General features: G+C 34.5%; 1 protein-coding gene across 2 annotated transcripts; it reads right to left on the reverse strand.

Annotated features, from left to right (window-relative positions):
- Positions 1-1,394: 1,394 nt before the first annotated feature.
- Positions 1,395-27,930, reverse strand: LOC138708661 (uncharacterized). 2 transcript variants are annotated; one of them, XM_069838751.1, is made up of 7 exons: positions 27,774-27,929; positions 19,716-19,779; positions 16,106-16,167; positions 13,633-13,668; positions 10,244-10,439; positions 2,829-2,899; positions 1,418-1,702 (listed from the first exon to the last, which is right to left on the reverse strand). In XM_069838751.1, the coding sequence occupies exons 1-7, from the start codon at positions 27,840-27,842 to the stop codon at positions 1,691-1,693; spliced, it is 510 nt and encodes a 169-aa protein (XP_069694852.1). In that variant the 5' UTR covers positions 27,843-27,929; the 3' UTR covers positions 1,418-1,690. The 2 variants fall into 2 exon arrangements, with proteins under 2 accessions (XP_069694857.1, XP_069694852.1); XM_069838756.1 differs by lacking the exon at positions 13,633-13,668 and having other exon boundaries at positions 1,395-1,702; positions 27,774-27,930.
- Positions 27,931-27,994: the final 64 nt, after the last annotated feature.

Below are 27,994 nucleotides of genomic sequence, written 5' to 3' on the forward strand. Positions count from 1 at the left end.
AACACCGGGAATCCTCGAGCAAACCGGCCAGAGCCTAAACCGAATCAGTGCGCTGAGTGTAAATGCATACTATTGCGGTATCTAAATTAACTAAAACAGTAATTATCTGTTGTTGTCTATCTCATATTTTATGCTTATGTCCGCTCTAGGAGATCACACAGTTTCACAACGTAATTTTTCTTCATCCTGTGTTTTCACATAGATCGAGCGGAAGTTCTGTAAACATTTTTCTTAGTACATTTTCGGCTAAGTTCGGTTCGAAGACTTGGATAACTGTGTTCATGGCTGTACATCTTACACCTTACAATTTTACTGCTATATCTTGTTCAATTCTAAATAATAAACAATTTGTTTGCGTGAGATATTTGTTACTAACAAGTTAAATTCAATTCGGAATATGTATTATATGCCTTTCTCGTGTTAAATTCTATCGTACCTGGTTGACATGTTTCGGCCTGTTATGGGTCTTCTTCATAACTGGCTGTTGCTGGTCTTGGCGCCTTTTGTTTTGTTTCCTGTGGGGGTGTGTTTGTGAAGTGTAATGTAGAGTCAAAGAATGTGTGTGTTCTGAAATTGAGTTGAGTGTTGAGAATCTCATTTGGATGTGTTTTTGTGTGTCTGTATGTTTGGTATTGTTCTAGTGTGTTATAGATTTAATAATTTGTCAAACAGAATAATACCTGTAATATTGACAATTAATATTTGAGGAGAAAAATTCGCTCCGGCGCCGGGGATCGAACCCGGGTCCTTTGTTCTACATACCAAGAGCTCTGACCACTGAGCTACGCCGAATTCCTAACTGCGGAATTCCGGCCAAACAAGTCACTCAGCTGAGTGCGCTCCTAATATAATGTCAGTTGACATTGGACATACACGTCAACATATATGCCTAACTTGGAGTCAGGCCACAAAGGGAAACATTGAAGGAGAGGAATTCGATCCGGTGCTGTGGATTGAATTCGGCGTAGCTCAGTGGTCAGATCACTTGGTACGTAGAACCAAGGACCCGGGTACGATCCCCGACGCCGGAGCGAATTTTTCTCCTCAAATATTAATTGTTCTAGTGTGTTTAGTTTCTGGCTTTTTTATTGGATGTGTAGAATTTCCATGTCTGGTTGAGTGGAAGAGAAGGCCTTATGGCCTTAACTCTGCCAGCGAAAATAAAACTATTATTATTATAATAATAATAATAATTATTATTATTATTATAATTATGTCTATGTTGATGTCTCTGTAGGTGTGGTTGGCATTTGTGATGTGTTCTGCATATGTGGAGGTGTTTTGTAATTTCGTTATGGTTGTGATGTGTTCTTTGTAACGTGTTTGAAATGATCTGCCTGTCTGTCCTATGTAGAAGTTGTTTCAGGTGTTACATGTGAGTTTTATGCGCCTGTGTGGTTGTATTTGTTTGTTTGTGTTGATTGTGTGTTGAGATGTTAAATTAATTTCTCAAGTAGCCTATGTAGAAAACTCAAAGTTAAATTATGACAACATTGTCTAACAATATTGAGAAAATTTAATTCCTGTGAAAATATCGCTTTCGATTATACATCGTCATGGTAACTGTGAAATGGAGTTACACTAATGTTAAAACATGATAGGATTAGCTTTCTTCAAACTTCCAAGAAGAATCTTGATTCTCTTTCCTCGTTGTGGAATACCAGCCTCATAACGATTTCATCAACATTTTTTATTCGAAAGGCTGAAAAGAGAAAACAATTTTGATTAATTTTTGCTACACTTATTAAAGTGTGTATATTATTTAGATTAACTTGCAGAAAATTATTATAAGCTCTTAAATTTCAAATTTTTCTATAAAATGTCTGATTATTCTTTTGAGACACAAACTATGGTAAAGTATAAGTCTCTTATTCATTAAAGTTATTATGATTGTCATTTTATTTCGACTATTGTAATGAAATACGTACAGTTTATTATTTATTATAGTTTTCTTGAAAATAAATGCCGTTTTAATTGAGAATTAATAATTAGTTTAAAATATTTTAAATTTCTATAAACTAAAATAATATATACAGTATACCTATAATATAAAATTTTATATTATAATTATAATTATGCTAAACTTTAAATGCAAATGCTGAGTGGAATTAATTGACGTTAAGTGTCCAAAATAATTATGTGAATTTCATACTAAGTTTTACATAATATATGTCATAGAAATGAATCCACAATTAAAATATACTGTAACATAAGGCCTAAGTATATACATTTTTCATGTTCTGTCAGTAGAAACCTTTTACAAACAAAGCAGTTCAAACCATTTTAATCTTAATTACAAAGTGGAAGAGAAGGCCTGATGGCCTTAAGTACACCAGAATAAATAAATAAATAAATAAATAAATAAATAAATAAATAAATAAATAAATAAATAAATAAATAAACTAAAAAAAACTAAAACAAAAGTATCTTAAACCATTTCGGTCGAAATAATACAGATGTTGTAGGAGGCTGAACTGAGTTTTCTGAGATAGGGAGCCAATGGTCAGAAATGTCTACTTTAGGCGCCACGAGGTCTTGAACCAGAAATACGTTTGGTAGAAGTTTTTGCAAGTTCCTTCGGTTTTCATAACAAACAAGACCTATCGCGTGAACGTTTCATGTAGGCTAAAACAATAACGCCATTGGTTCCCAGTATCAAAATACTCAGTTTAGAATTTCTATCATGTATATTATTTAGACTCAAGATGTTTGAGACATTGTATATTATCCAGAATTCGTGAAAAAAATATAGGGAGTTCTCAGTTTATATTATACCATGTTAATTTTAATAAATATTTAGATTGCGAAGTAGAGATCAGTTAACTTACCAAACCGTCAGAAAGCAATTTGAGGAAGCACGACCAGGAGTCATAGCTATTCGTGCAATTTGTAGTTCCATCTGTGAAACGAATTACAATAAAATTAATTACATTCAGGTACCGTTCTGTTTTAATATGATCTATGTTTAGTTGTCTCACATTGCTTTTAAGCAGAGTAAGAAATAGAAGTATAATGGAATGAAGAAAAACAAAACGAGATAGAGCTAGAAAGAGTACGAAATGAAGGCGGAAAAAGAAAATAATGAAGAACATAACAAATGAAGAAGATAGGAATTAATTAATGAAAGGAAGAAGCCGAGAAAAGCAGTAGCAAAGAATGTGAATCGTACAAAATTTTAGTATAAAAATAAAATACATATTAATTGCTATTAGTTTCATGTATAGGGAAAGAAGGGTAAGTTAACCATCAAGGTAAGATGATGAACGGCAAAAGTACGAAAGCATTTCGAGAGATGGCAACAGCTACTAGTACCATAGCACTCCTCTTAGACCCTACAATTATGTACACAAGAATCGCTATTTCATCAGTTCAGTTCTAGGCTTCAAATGCGAAGAGCGTTTTGGTCAGTGAGCCTTTAACATTGTAGTAAAAAGAAGAATGAATAAGTGAAGTGCATTTATTGATGCATAATAAATTATACAAACTCATGTACACAAGATCCTTCGCACGAGCCCGTACGGCCATTCGTGCTATAACTATGCACAGTTTGAATCTTCAAAGAAAACAAAAATAATACTACTAATAATAAAATAGTAAAACAACAGTTATTATTATTACTACCGTTATCATCAATTATCACAATTACAACTAATCTTAATCCAAACAAATTAAAAAAAAATAAAAAAAAATGTGAGATATGAAAGAAAAAAACACACGGTGAAACATATATATACAGACGTAGACAAATTATTAGCAAAATTGGAGATTTTTATTATATATTTTTACAAAGTATGATTCTTCAATCTAGACTACAGTTGACATCTTTGCGTATTTCCAAATTATTAGAAAAATCGAAGATTTGTATTGTATATTTTTACAAAATTTCACTCTTCAATTTAGACTACAATTGATATTTTTGCATATTTACAAATTATTAGCAAAAGTGAAGATTTTTTTCGTATATTTTTACAAAATTCGACTCTTCAATTTGGACTACAGATGACATTTTAAATATTTTCAAATTATTAGCAAAACTGAAGATTTTTATTATATATTTTTACAAAATTTGACTCTTCACTTTAGACTGCAGTTGACATTTTTGCATAATATTTACAAATTATTTGCAAAATTGAAGATTCTATTATATTTTTTTTTTATAAAATTTGACTCTTCAATTTAGAATAGCCTATATTTGACATTTTTGCATATTTCTATCTACTATAATGATAGAAATATGCAAAATTGTCAACTGTAGTCTAAATTGAAAAGTCAAATTTTGTAAACAGAATTATCATAAAAAATCGTCAATTTTGTTAATAATATGTCCACATCTGTATATATATATATATATATATATATATATATATATATATAAACAATTCAATTCCTTATTGAAACTGCAATAAATAATCCAAGTAATAAATATAAAGATAATACATAAAAAACATATCCACACGCAATAAAAAACAAATGGAAAAAAGACACAATAAATATAAAAATAAAATTATCCCCTAATTACCTCGTTCGCTCAGTGTTATTACTACTCATTAGAACACTAATAAATAACTCTTTCCCTTATTTCCTCGGCTCCCTCCCCTCGGCCAGTTCCACCCTCAACTGTCGAACTTTTGCCATACATTTTCCCACACTGTTACAGAATTTATCGTTATTTAACATATTGTATGTTGCCAAGTGCCCCCTGCTAGATGTAATGAAGGACTCTGACAGGAATTGTTTCCTCAGAGCTTCTGTGGCTTCACACTCCGATAAAATATGGTGTGATGTCTCGCCTCTACCGCAAAGAGGACATATTCTCGCCCCCTCTTCGTTGACGATTTTAGGTGCCCTCCAAACTCCTAGACGAAACTAAGTTAAGCCCAGTCTGCCTTCTCTGCTTCCTCTATAGAGGTATAACTCGGTTCCCCAATTTGTTTTGATCATCGATCGGATCTCCATCAAAACAAATTTGGGAGAAGAAGTCTTTTGTTCCTAAGACAAAGGGCTCAGGTATTATATTGTTGTACTTACATAACAATATAGCCTACTTATATTATACACGGTAATTAACATTTTGTCGATATATATATACTTTCTTAAATATCTTTAAACAAATATAATTACATGCACAAAACGTGAAGGAAATTAGATGTTACGTTACAAACGATTGTCAAATATTCCAGGTGCTGAGAATCTATAAGAAAATAGAGAGATAGGAGATCCTGGTCGGAAGTAAGCATGGCTGCAGTAATGCATGTTTATCAAGAGAACGGCATGTTTTGTAATGCCGCACGGTTTTAACCAAATTCTTTCTTTCATAGTAAATGCTCAATTATGTCAGATGAAAGACATCATTATATATTATGCTTGTAAGAGACGATATAATTAAAAATGTTCGTGATTCCATGTCTTTAGAAACATTGTAAAATTTCGAAACAATATACTGAAACTGTAATAACATTAAAATTATAAACATTTCATTACTTTATGAATAATTAATTATTCTATCAGAAATATCAACGTCAGTAACGATTAATTTAAATGTTATTTTTTTTTTAAATTTCACAAAACATAGGTTAGGTTGAAGAGGCGAAGCTATGTCTGACAAAGGAGAATTTTGGGTATTTGGCAGAGTTGTTACAAAGACAGCGCGTCTCGGATGACGTCAAGTCGTCATCGACAATGAGAATTCATAGTCGGGACACGTGATTCATAGATAGAAGGGTGTTATGAGGATAGTTGGTGGTTGTAAGTAGAGGGTAGACACACTCGGCAGATAGAACGTGTGCGGTAAAGATGCACTCTGCGGACAGAACTCGGAAGGAGGCGACGTGTAGATTCATCGGGCAGAACAATTTACGGACTTAGAATTTTTAGTGAATTTAACCACTTCTCTGATTAACCCGAGTTAACTCGGGTTGCTAACTTGTGTCAAAATTTATTAACCCGAGTTAACTCGTCTGAGTCCCATTTTCGCTGCTAAGGATTATATCCCGAATATAAACGTTTCCATTCTTTCATTAAACTTTTTCTCACTAGATGGCTGCAGAAGTTAGTGATATTGCTATATCTGGTGGTGTTTTTTGTACTTCTTCCTTGCGAGTGGAATTCTATGCTCATATAGCATTCACACACAGCAGTGAGTAGATGCTAGTTACTTTTGGCGATTTCTGCTTGTGTTTAGTGTTTTTTGTGCTGTTTTGTGTAAAGATGGATCAAGTTAGTAGTTCCGAAACTTTTGATCAGGAATATATTCCTGTAGAAGATTAGGAAATGAAACATCGGTATCAGAAGATGAAGTTATAGACCAACAAACAAATTCAGATCAGTTGATGTCGCGTCTTTTCGACAGTGGTTTGAATAGAAAACATCTGGCACCATTTCTTCTGCACCTCCGAGGTCCCCATTCCCTGAAATTTTAACATTGTTTCTGATAACGATAATTCTCAATTTTTAAAATTATTCTTTGATAATGACCTCATCAACATTATATTCGAGGAGACGATTCGGCATGCTAATAAGTGTTCACAGAATGCTGAAAATAATTCGTGGCGGCCTACTACAGACTCTGAAATACCTGTACTTTTGGGAATAGTGATACTGCAAAACATTATTCACAAACCTGAAGAACAGATGTACTGGTACAAATATTCAATGATTGCTACACCATTCTTCCCAAAACGCTCTCATATAGGAGAGCAGATACTACTGTCCGGAATGCAATGTGGCACTGTGCGTAATACCCTGCTTTCGAATCTATCACACGACAAGCAACATTTAACGCCTTGATAACAGCAGTGGTATTGTACCTCATAAATTAATCCACAAAAAAACGTAAGTTGGTATATAGTTCAGGAGAAAATCAAAGTGGGACAACTTTCAGAGCTGGAATCAAGGTGCACGAGATAACTCGGGATAATAATTCAGGTATGAATGTATGTCTATTTCATAGTGATTTTTAGGTATGTAAGAAAATTAGTGATGTGCAGTGATCCTGCAATATTAAATGGCCTCTTTAAGAAAATAAAAAATATGGCACTTTTTTCCACAAAACTGGTACAAAATATACAGTAGTAAGGGAAGAGGTTAAGAAAACGTCATGTAGAGTGTATTAAAATTGTAAGCTCAATAATAGCCGCCATATATGTCTTGGATCTCCGTGAATTGCCCAAGTACGCGATTCTTTTGTCGTTATTACTATCACATGTGGAATAAATTATTATCAAGTCGATTAACTCTACTGAATATTGTCAGTGTTGTTACCATAGATCGTAGAAGTACGTGAAAACTTGAATTCGTCGACCATCTTCTAGGCAGTGAGAATAGTAGAATACACACTTGGACACGCGTTTCTGCTAATACAAAATTAATACTGCAGAATAATAAACACTCTCATCGAGAGTTAGTTCTACCAACTTGATGTGTGTTCGCTTGCATCATTTCGATCAACGAGTACATCTCCCAAACCCCGTGTCCCAACCGTTTCCAGCTGACCTGGGAACCTCAACTCTACCAGAGTAATCTCGACGTGGCTGGCGCCCAAATTATTGTCTGTCCAAAACAACTTCCGACCTGACAAATGGCGCCTTTAGCATGTTACCATGGCAACCATTCAAATCAACCAATCACGAGAGACGCGTAACCATGGTAACGGGACGGTGTTGCCGTGTCTATAATAAACGAGAACTGCGCACAAACTGTGCAAAGAGTAGATGTAAATATAATCTTAGTTGTCCTTGCTATAAGCAGCGATAGATCTGCAGCGTTTCTTGCACTTTAATATATGGTACTTTTCACATTTTTCTGAGCACAAAACACATATGCACGTATCGTCCTGATCGTGGAATGTCTTATTGGAGCACAGCTTGTGGTGGAAGCCATGAACTGCCAGTCGTAGTTCGTCTGAGTCCAGCTTCTGTCTTGCATCGCACAGGTTGCATAGAATTCCGGTGGTATGTCCCTTTTTTTCTCACGTAGGTTCTGTAGAAGTCCAGTGTAAGCTTCACTAGTTGGCAGCAGTAGTGTAGTCCACAGATCTTCTATGAGGAAGGTCTCCCTGGTGAGCTTGTACACCAGCCTCGATCTTGTACTTTGCGATACTCCTACCGCCCTCATGAGGTATCTGGCTTTTACTCTTTCTACCTCTTCCAGCTGCTTATATGTGAGATGTTCCCATACCAGATCGATTCCGTACGTAAGAACAGGTACTATCTTTAGCCTGAATAGGTCCATAGCAGTGTCCATTGATAACAGCCTGATGTTCCTGATCTCATTCATGTCCCTGACTGCAGCCACCGTTCTCGTTCTAATATGGATTCTGAAACTCCTCCCTGTTGTCTGTATTGTAAGACCCAAGTATTTGAAGTTGTTTACTCTCTTTAGGAATTTATCATTGCATTTTACTTGTTCTCCTTCGGTGAGCCTGCCTCCTTTCCTGAATACTACCATTTCTGTCTTCTCTTCGTTTATATTTATGTCGTTTTTCTCTGCACAGTCGCATAGTGTGTCTATCGCTGCCTGTAGTGAGCCTATATCTGTCGTTGCGATAGCCATATCGTCTGCATAGATATACATGTTGGCTCCTGTTATCTCTTTCGCGACATCATATGTAAAGGCATTGAACAGGATGGGTCGCCTTGAAGTACGCCAGTCTGATCTTCCTACTCCTGGAGGTAGTTCTCTGCCAGGATGTTTGATATAAGTATGGTCGTGCTTGTTCTGCCAGTCTATGTTTACAAGTTGCAAGTGAATACCACGGCCTAGTGGTGAATACAGTGCCCGGAATGACTTCTAGTTGGCTGGTTAGCGCGTGCTTTGTGTGAATTAAAAATATTATTTAGTTTTATTATTGTTTTATTATATCGATAATTATTGCGTTTAAATTATATTTACACGTATTATCATCGTTGCCATTGGTAGAGTGTGTGGCTAGTGTGTGTTTTCTAGTTTCTGCGAGAGTTTCTAAACAGGTGACTTGTGCAACGTCGGAAGGAAGAAAAGGCAGGCGGAGAACAAAGAATATTGTAGGCTACAAGGTGCCCCGTTAAAGAGTCAAGCGTGAGAGATGATGTGTTATGTAAGAGAGTATTTTGAGTGGGGAAAAAGATAATGGCAGATCTCTTTTACCTTCGGCGCAAGTCGTAATGAAAACCGCTGCTTGTGTTAAAATTAATAAGATCACTGTTATCGATATTGGAAAAGAAAAAGGCCGTGCAGATTTTTAATCATAAATATTTTTATATATTTTACAATTTTTCAATGTCTTTCTAACAATATTGCATTGAAGAATACCGGTACTACTACTACTACTACTACTACTACTACTACTACTACTACTACTACTACTACTACTACTACTATTACTACTACAACTAATAATAATAATATTTTAATTATTATAGGCTAATAAAAATAATAATGTACACAATTTTTAATGCCTAGTGTTCAACAAATTGGTTAGAAATGTATGTGTTCATGTCAGCCGTTCATTACTGCACTCTATCGACAGCGCGATCGCTCACACGAAAGACGGGCAACATGACAACACTGCTCCCCCTTTTCTGTAAACCGTCAAGTCGGAAGTACTGGGTGTTCAGTTCAAAATGTGTCATGGCTCGCTGTATGCCGTCATGTGGCTAGCTGATGAGCCTAGAGAATTCAATCTTCCTACACTTCCGCAGCTCAAGTGTATAACCTAAGAGGCAGAGAAGTTGACTAGCAAGTACGGCGTTCATTCTGAAGAGTACGTGCCGATACGTACGGTAACGCCGGTAGTGGCAGGAATGTGAACTGTTTGGAAATACGTACTGTCGGGATATGGGGAGAGGGTTAAGACGATTACTTACGTATTTGTTGACATTAACTTGGACGGTCAACATGGACACGGAGCATTTGATTTGTGTTGTGGAATGTTACCGTACGCAACCGATGATAACAAATACCCTGCGTACGACTTGCCGGCGCAAAACACAGTTTGAAAGAGGTTATGGTAGTACACAGACCGTACAGACCGCCATCTGTTGCTACGACGTTCAAGTTATACCGTACACGTTCTCAAGTTCAGATTGAAGAACGCCTTAAATAATAGGCAACTTCTCTAACATATAAACTGAAACTCGCTTCAAATCGGTGACCCAACAACAGTGACGTCATGACACACTTTGAAATGAACACCCAGTAGTTTTGGTCAAGGTATAGTTTACATCGTTAATTAGTGACAACAAAGTGCCGCCTCGAGTTACTTTACCGGATTCATCGGGACTGGCAGCCAAGGCAAAGAGAGACGTCTTGCGCAACAGCAGCGAGGGGAGGAGCGACCGCCTCATAGTACAATCTTCAAGCCTTGATCTGAATTCCTCTTCTTTCAACTTCAGTCCGGCTTTGTTGAAATCTTCTTTCGTGTCATTCACCAGTTTGTCAACAACCAGTTCGCCGTTCTTAACCTACAACAAAAGTGTTGCAGTCTAATATAATATCCATGTACAATTAAGATTTAGAATTAACATATTTTCCTACAATGTTACACAAAGAAATTTATTAAAGAAACTAGCCGTACCCGTGCGCTCCGCTGCACCCGTTAGAAATAAATATAAAGTAATTACATAATTAAAATAAGACGTTTGATCCAGGGAACATTCGTGTTTGATATAAGGATAAATCGCTTAATATGTTACTTAATTTAAATTGTATTTAAAATATTAAAATGCGATCATTTTGATCCAGAGACCACTCATTTGGTGCAATGACAATTCCTTTAACATGTTTCTTAATTGTTATTACCAATTATTTTTGGAAAAGCGAAAATTGACAGAAAAATTTTGGCTACAGATTTATTATTATGTTTATATTATATTATATTATGAAAAAGTGTGTTGATAACGGATGTACTCGAATTAGAAAGTTTTTAATTTGTTGTCGGAGCTCTTGAATCTCAGGAGGAACATCTTTTACAACATAATCTGCTTGGCTCATTACCCAATTTTTTTGCATTGCATTTATTGCTTATGTATTTTATGTATTTTAACACGATTCAATTGAGCATAGTTAAAATTTGGATTACAAAATAACGGATTGCTAAGCTAACGTACTATTACTGCATACTAAATCAATACACTCTCGTTGTTCGTTAATTCTCTGAGATAAAAATGAATATGTTCATAAACATTATTATAAGAAATACAGGAAATGAATATACAGAATAACATATCAAGTTTTCTGTGCATAAGAAGCCATTTTAATCTTACCTCTCCTCAATTCACTCACAAGTTACTGTAATAACATTATAGCATTATGTCCATCCAGAGAAACTACACTTTCCAATGATGAAATAATAATTAATTATACAAATCGGTTAATTTAGCTTCTGATATTACTTCATACAAACACAGAAACATTGTCTGTAGGCTATGTTTCATAGCTTTCGATTGTTGTGACCAAGGCCCCTTATAGACGAAGTCATTTGTTTTTTATTTCAATACACCGCCTTAGATGGCAGTTATTTTAATTTTGAAACTCATTTATGTCATTAAATATCAGTCCTATCAAAATTTTTCGGAGAATAAAACTTATCAGAAATCATTTTTAAAGAAACGTTTGTTATGTAACATATTTCACAAAAATCAATAATAAGCGAGATATTTCGATTTATTTAATTCAGGCCTCCTTATAACTCCCCTTTTAAATAACGTATTTTGAATGCCATATAGCCTATAATCTAAGTTACAACGAACTTAATTTATATTCCAATTTTCATATAAATCGGTTCTGCCATTATCGCGTGAAAAGGTAACAAACATACAGACAGACATACAAACAAAAATATCAAAAAAGCGATTTTCGGTTTCTGGGTGGTTAATTATATATGTTAGGACCAATTATTTTTGGAAAATCGAAAATTACCAGAAAAATTTCGGCTACAGATTTATTATTAGTATACATTACATTTCATAAATTGAAAGAAGTTGAGGGACAGATGATAAAATTATTCTCGATGGTAAAATGAGTAAAATGGCCATTGTTTTGAATTTTGAACCTAAGGATCGCGGTTTTAAATCGCAGACAGGATGACAAAATTTCCACAAAATGATAGACAATATAAACCATGAAGCAACAGTAGGAGAGAAAATGTGGCTTATGCATCTGTCACAGTGAATCGGTGAATTAAAAGAGATCTCATAAAATTCGATTGATTAACATAGTTACGACTATAAACATTCTCAATGACCTTTTATTACCAGCATACAATTCTACTTTCAGGTGAAGATGACTCTGTCAACAGCTGTTTTCATTCTGATTCTGAAACTAGGATGGATTTTAAAATATCTTGAATAATGACTAGGCATGGTATTTTCGCTATTACTTGATTGCAACAGATCACTGTAGGTACATTTCGTTTATAATTTTATATTAACTGAATAAAACGATTCAAGAGTAAAGGAAGAGAGTTCTAGGAACTTTAATATTCCATACGAAACACACAGCGCTTTGAAAACTGAGCATAACTTTCTTCATAAACAAGTGGAAAATGTATCCTTGCAGATTGATAACAAGGAACTAAAATTTATCAAAATGAAGGAGTTCTTGCAAAATTGAGGTATTATTGGTAGCGCAAGTTAGAATAAAAATATTCTATATATTATAGAAATAATAGGCCTACAGTGGGAGATAGAAGTCAGGTTGCATAGGAAGGACTCATTGCTATTGTGTTCAGTGATGAAGCCAATTTCTACATTAATGGCGAAGTCAGTAAGCAAAATTGGAGATAATGGAGTCACACCAACCATGATTGGATACATCCGTCCAAAATGTAGAGGACAGGAAAGTTGACGGTTTGATAATCCATATGGGGAGCAATAACCGTTGAGTTTTTTTTTTATCGATAGTATTGCTGAAAAGTACAAGTAAATGCTTCAAGTCAGTGTTTTTCCGAGCATCCGGAATGAAAAAGAAAATTCTCCCTGTGTGTTTTAACAAGGCGGTGCCGCACTCCATTACAATCACCAAGTTCGTTCGTGGTTAAAAGAAGAGTTTCCAGGAAGGTGGATTGGTCGTGAAGGTTCTGTTGAATTGCCACCACAGTCGCCAAATCTAACACGCCTAGATTTTTAATTTCGTATACTTAAAGACTACAGTGTACGCTGAGAAATTTAATAGCATTGACCTACCTCAAAGAGAAAGATCACAGAATCATGTCACATATTACCTCAAAACTTAACAACAGTTTTACGCGACTGGGAGGTTTGAAATGAGGCACACATTGAAGCAAATGGTTCTCTTATTGAACATATCCTATAACTATTCATATATAACCTGACTTTTGCCTGATTCTGTAGTTTAGGCCTTGGTCGTAGCACCTCATTACAAATGGAATTCATATCGCACGTTTTCAGAATTCGTGGAAGGTGTATGTTATTGTATTAGAACATATTAAAGACCTTAAATATAGCTACATAAAAGAATTGCTCAGAAAGTGGAAAATTTTGTAGATTATCTAGTTTTCCGTAATTTTGAGCATATTTATATATTGACAATTAGGCAGATGTAATTTCACTTTATAGTTATCACAATCACCAGTAATAACAAAAAATATGCTATCTTACAATCTAATTGAAACCACAAGTTTTGCATGTTACTTACTACTCCTTCCGCCACCAGTAGGCACACCACGAAGCACTGGAAAACGAGAAAGTAACTGTACATTACATTCTGTATATTAAGTTTTCTTATTATAAAATAGTACTGTACTGTGAGTGCCGCTGAAAATCGAACGGAAAATTCTGAAAATAATACATACCATGATATTCATCTTTACAGCTATTTTATGAATTGAAAATCATAAGCGAATTCTGCCATTACAGCTTAAAAATGCCAGTATTATTTATTTTATCAATTAAGTTACGTTATGAGTAGGATTTCGTATCGTACTCTGTATGTATGTATTTATTTACACTGCAAGTGGGCAAGCACCCGGTGGCAGTGGTATACACAATATAAACAATACGCAATAAAATGATAAGCAATACACAATAAAATTATAAACAATACACAATACAATAAGAATACATAATATAATTTAAAGCAATAGTAATAAAACATAAATAAGATACTTGATTTTACAATACAGCCTACATAATTATGTATAGGCCCTACATAAGTTTCAATAGTCTTTCACTTTACTCTCATCTCACTCACTGTAGTGGCACTATGACGCATTTCACTGACACTTTAGCACACATTTCACTGACACTATAGAACACATTTCATTGACGCTATAAATTATCACTGATCGGAACTGTTCACTGCACTGTAAAACCATAACTTCACTGACTCACCTCGCTTCACTGATACAACAGTTCAAATAAGTCAAATAATTACACCCTTATGCATATTTATAAACAGAACTACATTTAAACTAAACATTTCTAGTCTAAGGCCCTCTTACACGCTATTTTTAAATAATTTACAATTCAAACCAAGGTAGTAACTAGTCAGGGTAAATAAATGCATGTCACCTTAAAAAATTAAATTTTAAATGTCACCTTAATTTTAATTTGCACTTTATACACAACTTTTTAAATTATTCTTGAATCTCCTTAAGGAAGGACAGCCCTCAAATACCGCTGCAGGAAGGTCATTCCAATCATTTATAGTTCTATTTAAAAATGAGAATTTACCTACATCCGTTTTCTGTTTCCTACATTTGATTTTAAAATCATTATCGTTCCTACCATAGTAAGTTGGCTTTTCTAACCGAGCCGTTATGTCTACCCATGCTTTCTGACCTAGATGTGCTCTATACAATGATGTTATTCTAGTTTTTCTACGTCTGTTTTCCAAAGTTTCCCATTTAATTTCTTTTATCGTATCGTTTCCATATTCTGTTTTACCTTTAACAAATTTAGCTGCCCTATACTGGATTCTTTCTAAGGAATTTACCTGATATATTCTATAGGGATCCCAACATGTAGTTCCGTATTCCATTAACGGTCGCACTAACGTTAGATATGCTATTTCCCTCGATTTGGGGCTAGCCTTTCTCAAGATTCTCATAATAAAATGAAGTGCCCTCCATGCTTTACCCGTAACATTATCAACATGCTCTCCCCAAGAAAGTTTGGAGTTTAAATACACTCCTAGGTATTTACAACATTGTACTTGCGGAATTACAACACCACTGAATTCGTAATTAAGACTAGTTTCCTCTCGGGTTTTAAAAAATGTTATAGATTTAGTTTTAGTATTTATAGATTTACTTTTAGTATTGCACATCTGGGCAGAAGGGACAACATTTTAAGGTAATATTGTGACCATAAATCGTTCATGCTCAGTCATTCACAGCCTTCATCTTTCTAAAATTGACCTTTTACATGAGAAGAATATAATTGTTATTATTATTATTATTATTATTATTATTATTATTATTATCATTATCATCATCACCATTATTTGCTACATTCGTAATATCAAGTGGACGAAAAATCCTTGTGGATTGTACTTTATTTATTTATATTCCATAGTATTCGTATATCGCTTCACAGCTGGAATATGGAACATGTCAAAAAATCTTAATAGTATTACAAAGTCTTAATTATAGCACAGTCTAGTTGAAATATATACAGAAGAGTTTTACAATATAGTCTACTAGTACAACACAAAGTTTTAATATCAATACTGAATACAACACAGGAATATTCATGCATCATTGTTGAATGTCATAAATTCACCTACAGAATAAAAGACTTGCGAAATTAGGTACTTCTTTAATTTAGTCCTAAATAAACTAATGTTTGAGTTTGATTTTTATATCCATAGCGAGACTATTAAACATTTTTACTGCCATATAACACACTCCATTTTGATAGAAATGGTGACCATTTTCAACATTTTATATAGTACCTTCAGGGGTAGCGTGACTTTCTGATCACCCTGTACTTTAAGGCTCTGATATTCATGAAATTTATGCTAAAGACGAGGGTAATAAAATAATAACAATAGAATACTAATTATGAAATCATTTACGTAACAAGATTTTTCTCTTCTGTTCGTATCCTTCTGCCTATCGTTGAAGATAATAGCTATACTACAAAAATTTCTTCATGAATTCACTTACCTTCTCAGATTCATCGGTTGTATTTTTTACAGTCATATATCTTTGTATGTAATCAACAACATCTGTAAAAGAAATATAAAACATTTAATCAGAATTTGTGAGTTACATATCAACTTTGCTGGCCGTACATAATTTTGCGAAATTGAACATAGAACTTATACCACCATCAAAACACGGAAAGCATGTTATTGTATCATGTGAAATAAAAGTGTTTTGTTTTGATCGTCAATGCCATGGGCGCCCAAACTCTGTCAGAAGAGGATAGGGTGGACTCACCTACTCCTACTCACAGCAAGGGAATGACGTGTTTAAAACGTCTACACCAATATTCCTTTCTTTCAGTGTCGGATCTGTGTGTTGCGATGTTATTATATACAATTTTTATTTTTTTATGAAAACGCAATGATAACTCACATACATTTTTGCTTCTGTTTGTAATCTAGCTTAACTTTATTGGGTTCACTTTTAAGCATTATTTACGTTTATCCAGTTCGTAATATTTTTTTAAAAAGAAATGCAGAGCCTCAGAAGACGAACTGATTGTCAATTAACACGCTGCGATATTCATTCGATGTAGTTCAGTTTTGAAAATGTTTCCTAGTCCAAGGCAAGAGAAGAATATTTATTTTGCCCGTTAATCGAGTTTCGCGAAAGACGAGCACATTTAAACATACGTGCTAAATTAGGACATACTTCCTCAGCTCCTATTCTAAAACAGTTTTTGATCGGTTCTCCTTCACAAAATGGCTTCATATTTTTCCCAATTCAGTTTCGCAATTTCATTTCTAAACGAAAGCTTGACAGCCGCTTATTCAATAAAATTGTTGTAATAGTAATCAAAAGTTCACGTCAGATTTTAAGCAATCATAATATGCATATATTAAAATTATACAGGGACATCATTTTATTTTTACTTCAATTTTTATTGTACCTGAGTTTTTTAATGTACTTCACTCCAACCCCTTCTACTAAGGAAGTTCCAACTCCACACAGAACCAAGACCGCAGATAGTAAGCAGTACTGAGTTACTGGGTACAGTACGTTCCAGAAATATGTTCGCGTTTTCCAGTGACGAAAGAGCTTTCAATATTGAATCATATTTTCGCACAGGTACTGTCCGTTTGCCTACGTCGCATCCCGATTTCCCCCACCTGCTTCTGCTCGCCCCTCTGTAATAGCTGGGCTGTCTTAGCTCTTTTCTGAAAACATTAATTTCTCTTAGGAATTGGACGTTTACGTAATATTATACAGCTGTTTAATTTAATTTAAATAAAAGGGCCTCGTTAAGTAATTAACTGTCACGTGATTTCCTCCCTTTCTACAATCCTGCGGCATAACCACTTGGACGGACAGTAGATAGCATGTCTGAGTAATTTTATATTTTCGGGTCGGGCAGAAGTGAAGATTGAATTCACAGTACGTAGAGTAGGTACAGAATTATTTCAACATGAGTTACTAGTACGAAGGACGAAACTGGCAATTGGAATTAGATGCAATAGTCCATAGCGCGATAATATGCGCAAAAGAACTGAAGCCTGTATCGAAATGAACGGCCACCATTTTCAAAATTGTGTTTAAATATTCATATTATGATTATTTTTCAATTTAACTTCTTTCTCTATATTGTACGCTAATGTGCTGTAGACAATATAATATAATCTGCATAATGAATACGTTCGCATGGATAACTCACTTTGTGAGTAAAAACACTTATTCTTAATACAGTACTGTACTTTGATTAAAGAAAAACCTAATAAAAATTATCAAACTCAAAATCACGATATTTCCTAGTTTACGTAAATGGATGAACTACTTTTCTTCCATCCTATACCTAGTAGAGTCTTGGAGGGGGAAGCAAGCGGTGTTTCTGGTTCTCTAAAGGTATAGACAGGTTAATATTAAAAATGTTAGTAAAAATAAAATGATGTCCCTGTATATTTTACTATTACTCATCATTATATAAAATCTTTGCTGTCATCTGAAGATCCGTCAAGCTTTTTTCTTTGAGACTTAGCCTTTAAACATATTTTAAATTATATTTCAAAGTGGATACAAAATGTCAATAGGATGTCCCGCATCAAATGTCGTAGATTAATAAAAAAACTGCACTCCGCTGGGTACAAGAAACCCTGGAAAACCACTGAACAGACTTCTCGATCTCTAATATGAGACCAGAACGGTCCAGTCTGTGGCTCAAGTCCTTGGAAGCTACATAATGACGACCGACCGATGAAGTAGAATCAGGTGACAAACAGTTAATAAGAGGTAGGATGACAAATAGAAACTCTAACAGAAATAAAGTAGGTTCAATCAAAACTATAGATACTGAACGAAACTACCTACTAAGAGGTAGGCATCAACAAAGATTAAATTTTCCTAAAATCAGAAAAACTTATTATTAATTAAATAAGGTAAGAAGACAGGTTTTTGAAAATAAGATAGAATTACGCCAAGGTTTTCAAAATAATAATAAAAAATTGAAAATAGAGAATTAAGGTAGTTATTAATGTATTCCAATAGCTATATTAATTAGTAAAGTTCAGAAGAAAATTTGACTTTATAAATTGGTTAACTAATATATTTTAATTTCAATAAGAATGCAATTATAATACATTTATTAGTCATCATAATAACAATAAATCGATAATGAGTACATGCGACACAATGATGAAACTAAATTGAGGTTGATTATGTAAGCAACTTGTCAAGTTTGTTTTTAAGCAGTTATGCGGTAGTCTTCATAGAATTTACGCAAACGTTTCTGCTGACATAAAAATATTGCAAGAAAGAAAGATTAACCTACATATGGAATGTACCGATTAAGCGATTTCAGGTTCATGACTTACAGTATGTCGACATCTGTTCACCTAATTGGAATAATAAATTATTATGTAAAATAAGACCTAAATATTACAATTAAATATTGAAAAGGAGCAAATAAATAAGGTTTAAACACTTAAGGGTTATCACGATTGGTTTAAACATGCACTAAAACAAGACGTAAGTGCAAGTTTGAACCAATAAATTATTGAGATTGCAATAGATTAATTAGTTTAAGAAATTGTATATTTATTATGTAGAACTACATTTGTATATAGATTTTTTGTTAAATTATTAAGTTTTGTACTTTTGTGAACTATATCAATAAATCTACCTATCTACATGATGACGATGACGATGATGAAAAAAATCATTACCCAATATACTCAGCCTCTAGGCTAATATCAGTGGACGACAGTTTGTAAATAAATAAGCAAGCAGATAATTTAATAAACAAATAAATAATTAATAACTTAATAAACGAAAAATAAATCATTTAATTATTAGATAAATAATTTAATAAATTAACAAATAATAATTCAATACTTTCACAAACAAATAATTTAATAAATAAATAAAGAAGTAAATAAATAAATCTTAAATAAACAATGTAATAAATAAATAAACAAATAATTTAACAAATAAATGAACAAATAATTTAACAAATAAATAAACAAACAAATAAGTAAATAATTTTTTTATAATTCTTCACTCAGGTTATTTTGAGGAACAAAGGTGTCATTTCAGTGCAACATGAATATCTTATTAATAGAAGTGAATATTATCTTACCATCCGGGAGCCCGTTTTCTTGTTGACATGTTCTTTTTGTAAACTCATATGCTTCCCCACGTTCCTGCAATACATAAATGTCTCAAATAATACTAAGCAATAATTCTATTCGCACAATACCGGTAGTAACAGCACGTTATATTATAGGCCTACATGGTATGAAGAAACTACAAACGACTACGTATTATTAACTAGGTAGAAAGAAATAGTGAAGCCACTACGTAGGAGGAAATAGTGAGGGCAGCACTGTTCATGATGAGTGTACAGCTGTTTGTGGTTTCCTTGGCTGCAAGAATGGACATGTTCTGCCAGCATGACTGAGTCACTGTAAATTTGACCCGTTAGGTGACATCATTTAAATCCCACATTCTCTGAAAGATGAATTTGTCACGGTGGTCAAGTGCAATGGCCACCAAGGTCCCCAGACTTTATTCCTGTCGATTTTTGTCTGCGAAGTGTATAAAAACGAAGTAAACACAAGGAACTAATTGGTCGCTATAAAAAAGAACGATAAGACTTACAGTGGGCAAAACATAAATCTAGCGAGACAAAATTAGTAACTTTTCTATTATCTCACAGATTTTCGTCAAACTTTGTACATTAGTTACGGATATTAGGTACCGGTAACGTATTTGTTTTGCATACAAACTCTCATTACGTTTGCATAAAGTAAACTACCACGTTATATAGGGTGAATTTTGACCAGATTAAGAACTTTTCTGCTATATAATAGATTTCCATGAAACTTTATGTAGTAGCTGCAGATATTGATTTTTGTACAAAATCGCATGACATCTACTCCATTATGGAGGATGTATTTAGACAAAATAAATAACTTTTCCCGTATCGTACAGAGTTTCATCCAACTTTGAGCATTTGTTACAGACAACATATATGTTTTGTATACCAACTATCATTTCCATATTTATAAGAGGAACTACTCTATTGTAGGGGGCGCATTTAGACTTTTCTCATGTGTAATAGATTTTCATGACACTTGGTACAATAGTTGTACAGGTAATTTATTAATTGTGCGTCCCGCGCCGTGGCGTCGTGGTCTAAGGCATCCTGCCTAGGACTCGCGTTACGGAATGCGCGCTGGTTCGAAACCTCATGGGGGAAGAAATTTTCTCTTGAAATTTCGGCCAGTGTATGGGACCGGTGCCCACCCAGCATCGTGATGCACTTGGGGAGCTACGATAGGTAGCGAAATCCGGTTGCGAATGCCAGCTATAACGGCTGGGGGATCATCGTGCTAACCACACGATACCTCCATTCTGGTTGGATGATCGTCCTCCTCTGCTTCGGCATGTGGGTGTGAGGCCAGCAGCCGGCGGGTCGGTCTGGGTCCTTCACGGGCTGTAGCGCCACGGATTATTATTACTATATAAACTCACATTACTTCTGCCTAAGAGAAACTGACAGTACCCAATTTGAAGGGTTGCAGTTAGACAAAATTTATAACTTTTCTCATATTTAACAGATTTTCATGAAATATCATACAGTATTTACATGTAGCATAATTGTTCTCTGTACTTACTCTGAGTGCATTCGTGTAAAAGGAAGTAGAAAATTATAGGCATGCATTTAGACAAAGTTAATTACTTGTCTTTTATATAAGAGATTTTCAGATAATAATTATTGCTGTTTAATGAGTTTATTTTATATTGAAAATTAACTGAATCTTGAGGAATATATTATGGTACTGGCTGTGAACATGGTGATATAGGCGTTATTATATAGTATGCACGACCGTGTTTTTTCTTGTACGCCTATTTACAGCTACTATTGTTAGGCCTTGAAAGTTAGAATTCCCAAACGAAACTTGTTGCTGGGGAAACCATTCTTCATAACATAAAACAATACTGAAATAGATCCATTACAGTGCACTTATTGTTACGTAGTTACTATTACAGTATAGTTTTGGAAAGTCTTTGGAAGAATATTGGTCTAAATTTTAAATGCAAAAATATATTGTATTTACAATTTTTAAACAATGATCGTGCAAAAAATGTTGTACATTAAACGCTCTGCTTGGTTTTAAAACTTTTCTTCGATTTCGTAAAAAGTACTTCCAACTTTGTATCGTAATATAGGCTACTATTGTAGCCCATTTTGGGTTGGTATATGTTCTGTCTTCTACTAGGCTTGCAAGGCAATTCTTTTGATCTCTCCTTCAGGCTCACTTTGAGAAAGGAATAGACATTAAGGGTATTTGAGAATAAGGAGCTTAGGAAAATATTTGGGGCTGAGAGGGAGGTATGAAGTTACAGAAGAATGGAGAAAGTTACACAACGCAGAACTGCACGCATTGTATTCTTTACCTGACATAATTAGGAACATTAAATACAAACGTTTGAGATTGGTAGAGTATGTAGCACATATGGACGAATTCAGAAATGCGTATAGAGTGTTAGTCGGAAAGCCGGAGGGAAAAAGACCGAGACGTAGATTGGAGGATAATATTAAAACGGATTTGAAGGATGGGATATGATGGTAGGGACTGGATTCATCTTGCTCAGGATAGGGACCGATGGTGGGCTTATGTGAGGAGGGAATGAACCTCCGGATTCTCTAAAGGCCATTTGTAAATAATTATATTTTATAAGATAAGTTTTTTTAATTTCCGGCACTTACGAGAAAAACAATGCCGTCTATTGGACATACTTTTGCAATCAATAGGTTTTAGTGTCTGCCAATCATTGTATGTAGGTTTGTATTTTGCACAAGTAGTAATCCAGGACTTCTCTGTTTAAATAACTACGGAAACCGTGGCTACATTGACATAATTTTAAGAGTTTTTAATGCGACTTTTGAAACTTTAGTTAAAATAATGCAAAATATTTTTCATCACACCATGTGATCCTTCTGCTATGAATCTACTCTTAAAGTGCACCGAAATCTTTTTCCTTGCATTTTAACTATGTCCTGATTGTATCTATGCGGTGTAAAATATTACCATGGCAACTGAAACTTACGATTAAGCAAAGCCTGCATGGTATAGTAAAAAGACAAGGTAAGGTGAGTGCTCCTGTTATGGCCATGTTCCTGATATGGCACCCCCCTATTGTGAGTTAGTTAACCAAAAAATCCGCTAAATTGCAGCAGCATCCAGTGAAAGGGCATCCTGGTATGTCACTTGATCGTTTTCCATCCAGTCAGGTTGAGCAATATGGCGTCAGTTGCCTGTTTTGCGGTTTTCAAGTGACCTCTTCTTATTTTTCTCTGGTAAGTCTACTTTGTTTCATGCCTGTTTTTCAAATACTTGCTCATGAAAACCATCGTACTCCATTCAGTTTTTAATGTTCTGCTGATTGGTGTTGTAGTTGATGGCATATCTTTTACGAGTTGTTCATAATCAAACGATTTTCGTGAAAGCTTACCTGCTCCTGATATGGCCATATCAAGTGCACCATGGCCATATCAAGGTCATTTCACTTTTATTTTTTCACCTGACAAATTTACATGCCTTATAGTTGGGATTACGCAAAAGTTTTGTATTTTAAGAAAAACAACTTAATTTTTTATGGAAAAACCTGTTTTGACTACACTTTTGAATTATAAAAAAGATTATTAAGTGTCATTTTTATTCATTTTAGACCAACATTATTTAATTTTAGCACAACTGCGCTATCAAACTGAAAACAATCACAATTTGTAGAACATGGAACAAGGGTGGCCATATCATGTGCACGTGTTCCTGATATGGCCAGTAGGTAGACTTTTGGAATTTGGAACTTTTTGGACAATTAAAGGTATTTTTATGGGGAAAGGACATTGGTTTAAGAAAGTCCATTAGACTGAGAACGAGTAAGAAAAAAGTGATTTATATTTTTTTTTCAAAATGGCGGCTAGAAAAATTTTCAAACCTTAGGATGGCCATATCAGGGACACCCACCTTACAATAAAAATGTAAGGAAAAAGTTTTTGATGTCACTGTATAATAATATGCCTTCAGTGAAGTAAAAAAACGTCCCTTCTTCTGGTGCCAGGTCCAAGTAGCCCTGTACTTTAGGGTTCCTTTGACATCCCATTTGCTTTCGTTGTAGTTCAAGTTTACCCTGTCTATGGGCAACTTTGACACCAATTTTTGTTTTTAAATATATTTGTACTTAAAAGAGGACAAAAGCATTGCTAATATTCGATTTATTTTAACTTTATTAACAGTGCAATACAGTCTGCGTCACTCAATGGGTGTACAGAAGAAAACTTGATAAAACGAGCACATGAGTAGAATTAATAGTAACAGGAATTGTAAGAAACAACACTTATAAAAAGTAAACTGAACAAATCATACTGAAAGCCATACAGAGCATTATAGTCACATTTCAACTTCACATATTTGTCATTCATGTTGCGTATACCATACACCCAAGAATTGCATGTCGCGCGGAGAACACAATCCTTTCCAGTCTTGTGAATAAATAATTTCTGCAAGCAGATACTTTCATGAAATCTTCACCAGGAGTATTATTTTTCCATTGGGGAACATTCTACCGTACATGTCACAGATGTGCTCACAACACTTCGTAAATCACTTTTTATCATGGGTAATTTCCAATCTGCAACAGTTACCAATGTCTGAGCAATTAATTTTTCTTCTTCTGATATCAAAACGGTGGAGTTACTTGGATTTTCTACTTCAGAAGATGGCAGTTAACTCCATACTTTTCCAACAGCACTGTTCCCCAATCTGCAACAATTTCCATTGTATGAGCAATTAATTTTTCTTCTTCTGACGTTAAAACGGAGGGTTTGCCTGTATTTTATACTCCAGTTGTCAGTTAACTGAATATTATTCGAATAGCACTATATTAGTAATAAAAACAGTATTGTATATTTGAAAAGTATAGTGTCAAAGTAGCCCCGAAAACTGTCGAAGTAAACCGGAAAGACAAAGTAGCTTTTGTATACATTTTATTATTGAGGAAAATAGTAACAAATCCTACCACATTGGTCAGTTGCGGAATTTCATCACTGATTCTTCCAAATTGAAGTGTAAGTTTCACTATTTTCTTTTATTAAAAATACGTGTAGTAAATTATAGTAATCTAGCGTAAAACATATTATGTTACATGGAGTTATGGGTACAGAAACGTATCAACTCCTAAGATACATTATATTCTGTTATCCCTCAACATTCCCACATATACGCTTTCTTTGAATAAATGTGGCAGTATAACTCTTCTGAGCTAAGTTCAGATAATATGTATATGGATAAAATAAACCTGCAGTGCAAACAAGAAACTTATCTAATTTGAGAAAATGTAGTTCTCTTTGCAAATATAGTCTTTCAGGTAAGGCTCCCTGTAAAGCAGATTTGAATAATTTCAAGGGAAAAAATTGTTCCGGGGCCGGGTATCGATCCCGGGACCTCTGGTTGAACGTACCAGCGCTCTTTCCAACTGAGCTACCCGGGAACTCCAACCGACACTGTCTCAACTTTTCCCTTTATATCCACACAACTCGCGTGGGCTGACGAAACGCCAGAGACCCACATCGAGTGCACACAAACTCTGTGTGACTTGGAATTGTGGTTTTCTGTTAACGTACACAGTGACGTATATATTATGCAAATCTAGGCTTTCGGGTAAGGCTCCCTGTACAGCAGATTTGAATAATTTCAAGGGAAAAATTGTTCCGGGGCCGGGTAGTGCTCTTTAGCTATAAAATAAATAAACTGTAATAGAGACTGTTGACGAACTCTTAGGACCGTATTCATAGACATTCTTAGCGCGGGCTTTCAGTGGAAGATCTGCGAACTAATGTTTTTCGTATTCATAAACCAGTGTTAGCGATATGATGTGATATGAATCCTATTTAGCACTCTCGTAGCGCGGGCAAGCGAAATGTCTATGAATAGCACCTTTACTGTTCATCTACATCAGCCGTGGCGAAAATGTGACTCGCGAACACATTGTGGCTAGCAATGATAGCTATCCATTTCTCTTGCTTTCTACTTCCCCCAACCCCCACCCTATCACTCACTGGAATCAAACTCCGTTCTATTTGTATTTGTCTCTGACCTGCGAGTGGCGTATCATCGAAATGTCTCTCTCGAAACCATCTACCTCTACAAAAACGAAAGTTTCAAGTAGCATGGGAGGAGGCATTTTTTTGCTGCCAATATGGTGAGAATATTAAATGTATGATTTGTTCACAAGTATTACGAGGAAAACGGTTGTATAACATAAAACGGCATTATTCTACATGTCACTCATGAAACATTATTATTATTATTATTATTATTATTATTATTATTATTATTATTATTATTATTATTATTATCTCTGTACGTCGATCCTTTTTCAGCAGATGTACTAATAATGCGGTTAGATCTTCCATTTAAACTCACAGAGTTACAATGTGATGTTAAATGAAAGCTAGATGTAAGGACTTGAAAAATGTTGAACCTTTCAAATCTCTGCCAAAAAATAAATATCCGAAGCTTCGTTCTTTCGCTTGCTCTGTTGAAGCCATGTTCGCTACAACTTACGTTTGTGAAAAATTATTTTCAACAATTAAAATAGTAAAAACCAAATTTAGATCACGACTGACAGACAAATATCTTCGTGATCAACTACGACTGGCAGTAAGTGACATAATTCCTGATTTTGAAAGTCTGTCGCAGAGACATTCTGAAGACAGTTAATTTTAGGTTGTGATAATGTGTCCTATGTTTTATTATTTATTTCTTTCTTCATTACACGTGCTAAACATTAGTTTGTAGCCTTGTACTGTATAAAATTATATTTAAGTGCTTGACGTAAATTAAATGAAAATCCGTTAATAAGTCAGACAGTTGCTTCACTTCCTCTAAGGGTGTCCGCCTCCCTCCATAGATGCTATGCACGTTGCAGGTTACACAGTGGCTCGGCGCACGATCACATTTTCGCCACGGCTGATATACATCATCTTTCCGTTACTTCATCTCCACACACGATTGTCTGTAGAAGCTGAGTGCCATGCACTGGAATTGTGCAGAGTTCTTAGTAACTATAGAAGAAAACCTTATTAATGTGACGAGGAATAACTTTAATAGACAAGTGGTATATATTTTCGTTTTAATTCAATCTGATTAAATATCAATGCTTTCAAAATTGTGTAGGGGAGACTGTTGTACCTTTAAACAATTTTCACATTTTATTTTTTTTTTTAATTTTGGGAAGTGAAATTTTTTAAATGAAAAAATGCTTGAAATAATGATTGAAGATTCCTTTAGAACTTCCTGTATGTATTTTCCTATTATACAGATGTACTGAGGATGGAAAAAATAAAATGAAGGGATATGTAATGTGTTCAAAGGTACAACAGGTTCATGTACCTTGGAACATACCCTCTTGTAATTTGGAACACATGGAATATAGGTGGGAATATAGCTGTAAAAACTGACAATCATATTTAAAATGTATTTTCAATCATAAACCAGAGCAGGCTTCTCTGATTTAGATTTTATTTCCTGGAGAAGCAATAACTGCTTCAACAACTTTCTTCAAGGCATCCGAATCAATTGGGGACCTCTTAACTGCAGACTTACTTCGTGACATGACCTTAAAATTAAAAGAAAAACAAAAACCGATAGTATTGTGTAATTTGGAACATGTTCCATGGTACAAGATGTTTTGTGTTCAAAGGTACAAGAGGGTGCACGTTTAAACAAATATGGCTCCGAAAAATAAGAGAGTCAAATAAATCATGGAAATTAAAATATGTTATTACTCACCAGATGATGGGGAACACACCGTACTTAAAAGATATTAACAAATACAATCTGGTTTTGTGTTAGAAAACATACATCGATGAACGAAATGTTTACTTTTGGTATTAAAAATTACTTTTGTCCACGGAACTCACACTTTGCAATAAATCAAACCAAAACTACGACCAGAGCTACTTAGCGGCTTTCTCTACAACCTACTTCATTTTGAGTCCTCTAGGTAGCAGCAAAAATTAAAAAACAAAAAATGTTCAAAGGTACACTATGCTAAAGGTACAACAGTCTCCCCTAGGTATATAAAATTCTTAATTGAGTATGTTAAATAGAAGGTATTTACTTACCGGGGCACAATCTGTTGCGAGAACGGCAGCCAATAGCAAGACAATTATTGTTACTTTGAAATTCACCATATCTCTTTATGAAGCGCTACCTTTGCTTTTTAATTGGAAGTTGTTCTAAGTTCGTACAATTGACCACAATTCACATAACACGTTATGCACTGATGTTTTTATACCTGCCTTCACTGGCGACTGCATAGAACGGATGTGGTCATAACTGAAAA

The sequence above is a fragment of the Periplaneta americana genome, chromosome 1 (genome assembly GCF_040183065.1).
Source record: "Periplaneta americana isolate PAMFEO1 chromosome 1, P.americana_PAMFEO1_priV1, whole genome shotgun sequence".
Classification (NCBI taxonomy): domain Eukaryota; kingdom Metazoa; phylum Arthropoda; class Insecta; order Blattodea; family Blattidae; genus Periplaneta; species Periplaneta americana.

Excerpts from the sequence above, each read along its gene's own strand:
- LOC138708661 (XM_069838751.1), bottom strand. The coding sequence starts at position 27,842 with ATGGTGAATTTCAAAGTAACAATAATTGTCTTGCTATTGGCTGCCGTT. Across the intron at positions 19,780-27,773 it reads TCGCAACAGATTGTGCCCCG|GAACGTGGGGAAGCATATGA; the intron begins GTAAGTAAATAC and ends TATGTATTGCAG. Across the intron at positions 10,440-13,632 it reads TACTGGTGGCGGAAGGAGTA|GTTAAGAACGGCGAACTGGT; the intron begins GTAAGTAACATG and ends CTTTTGTTGTAG.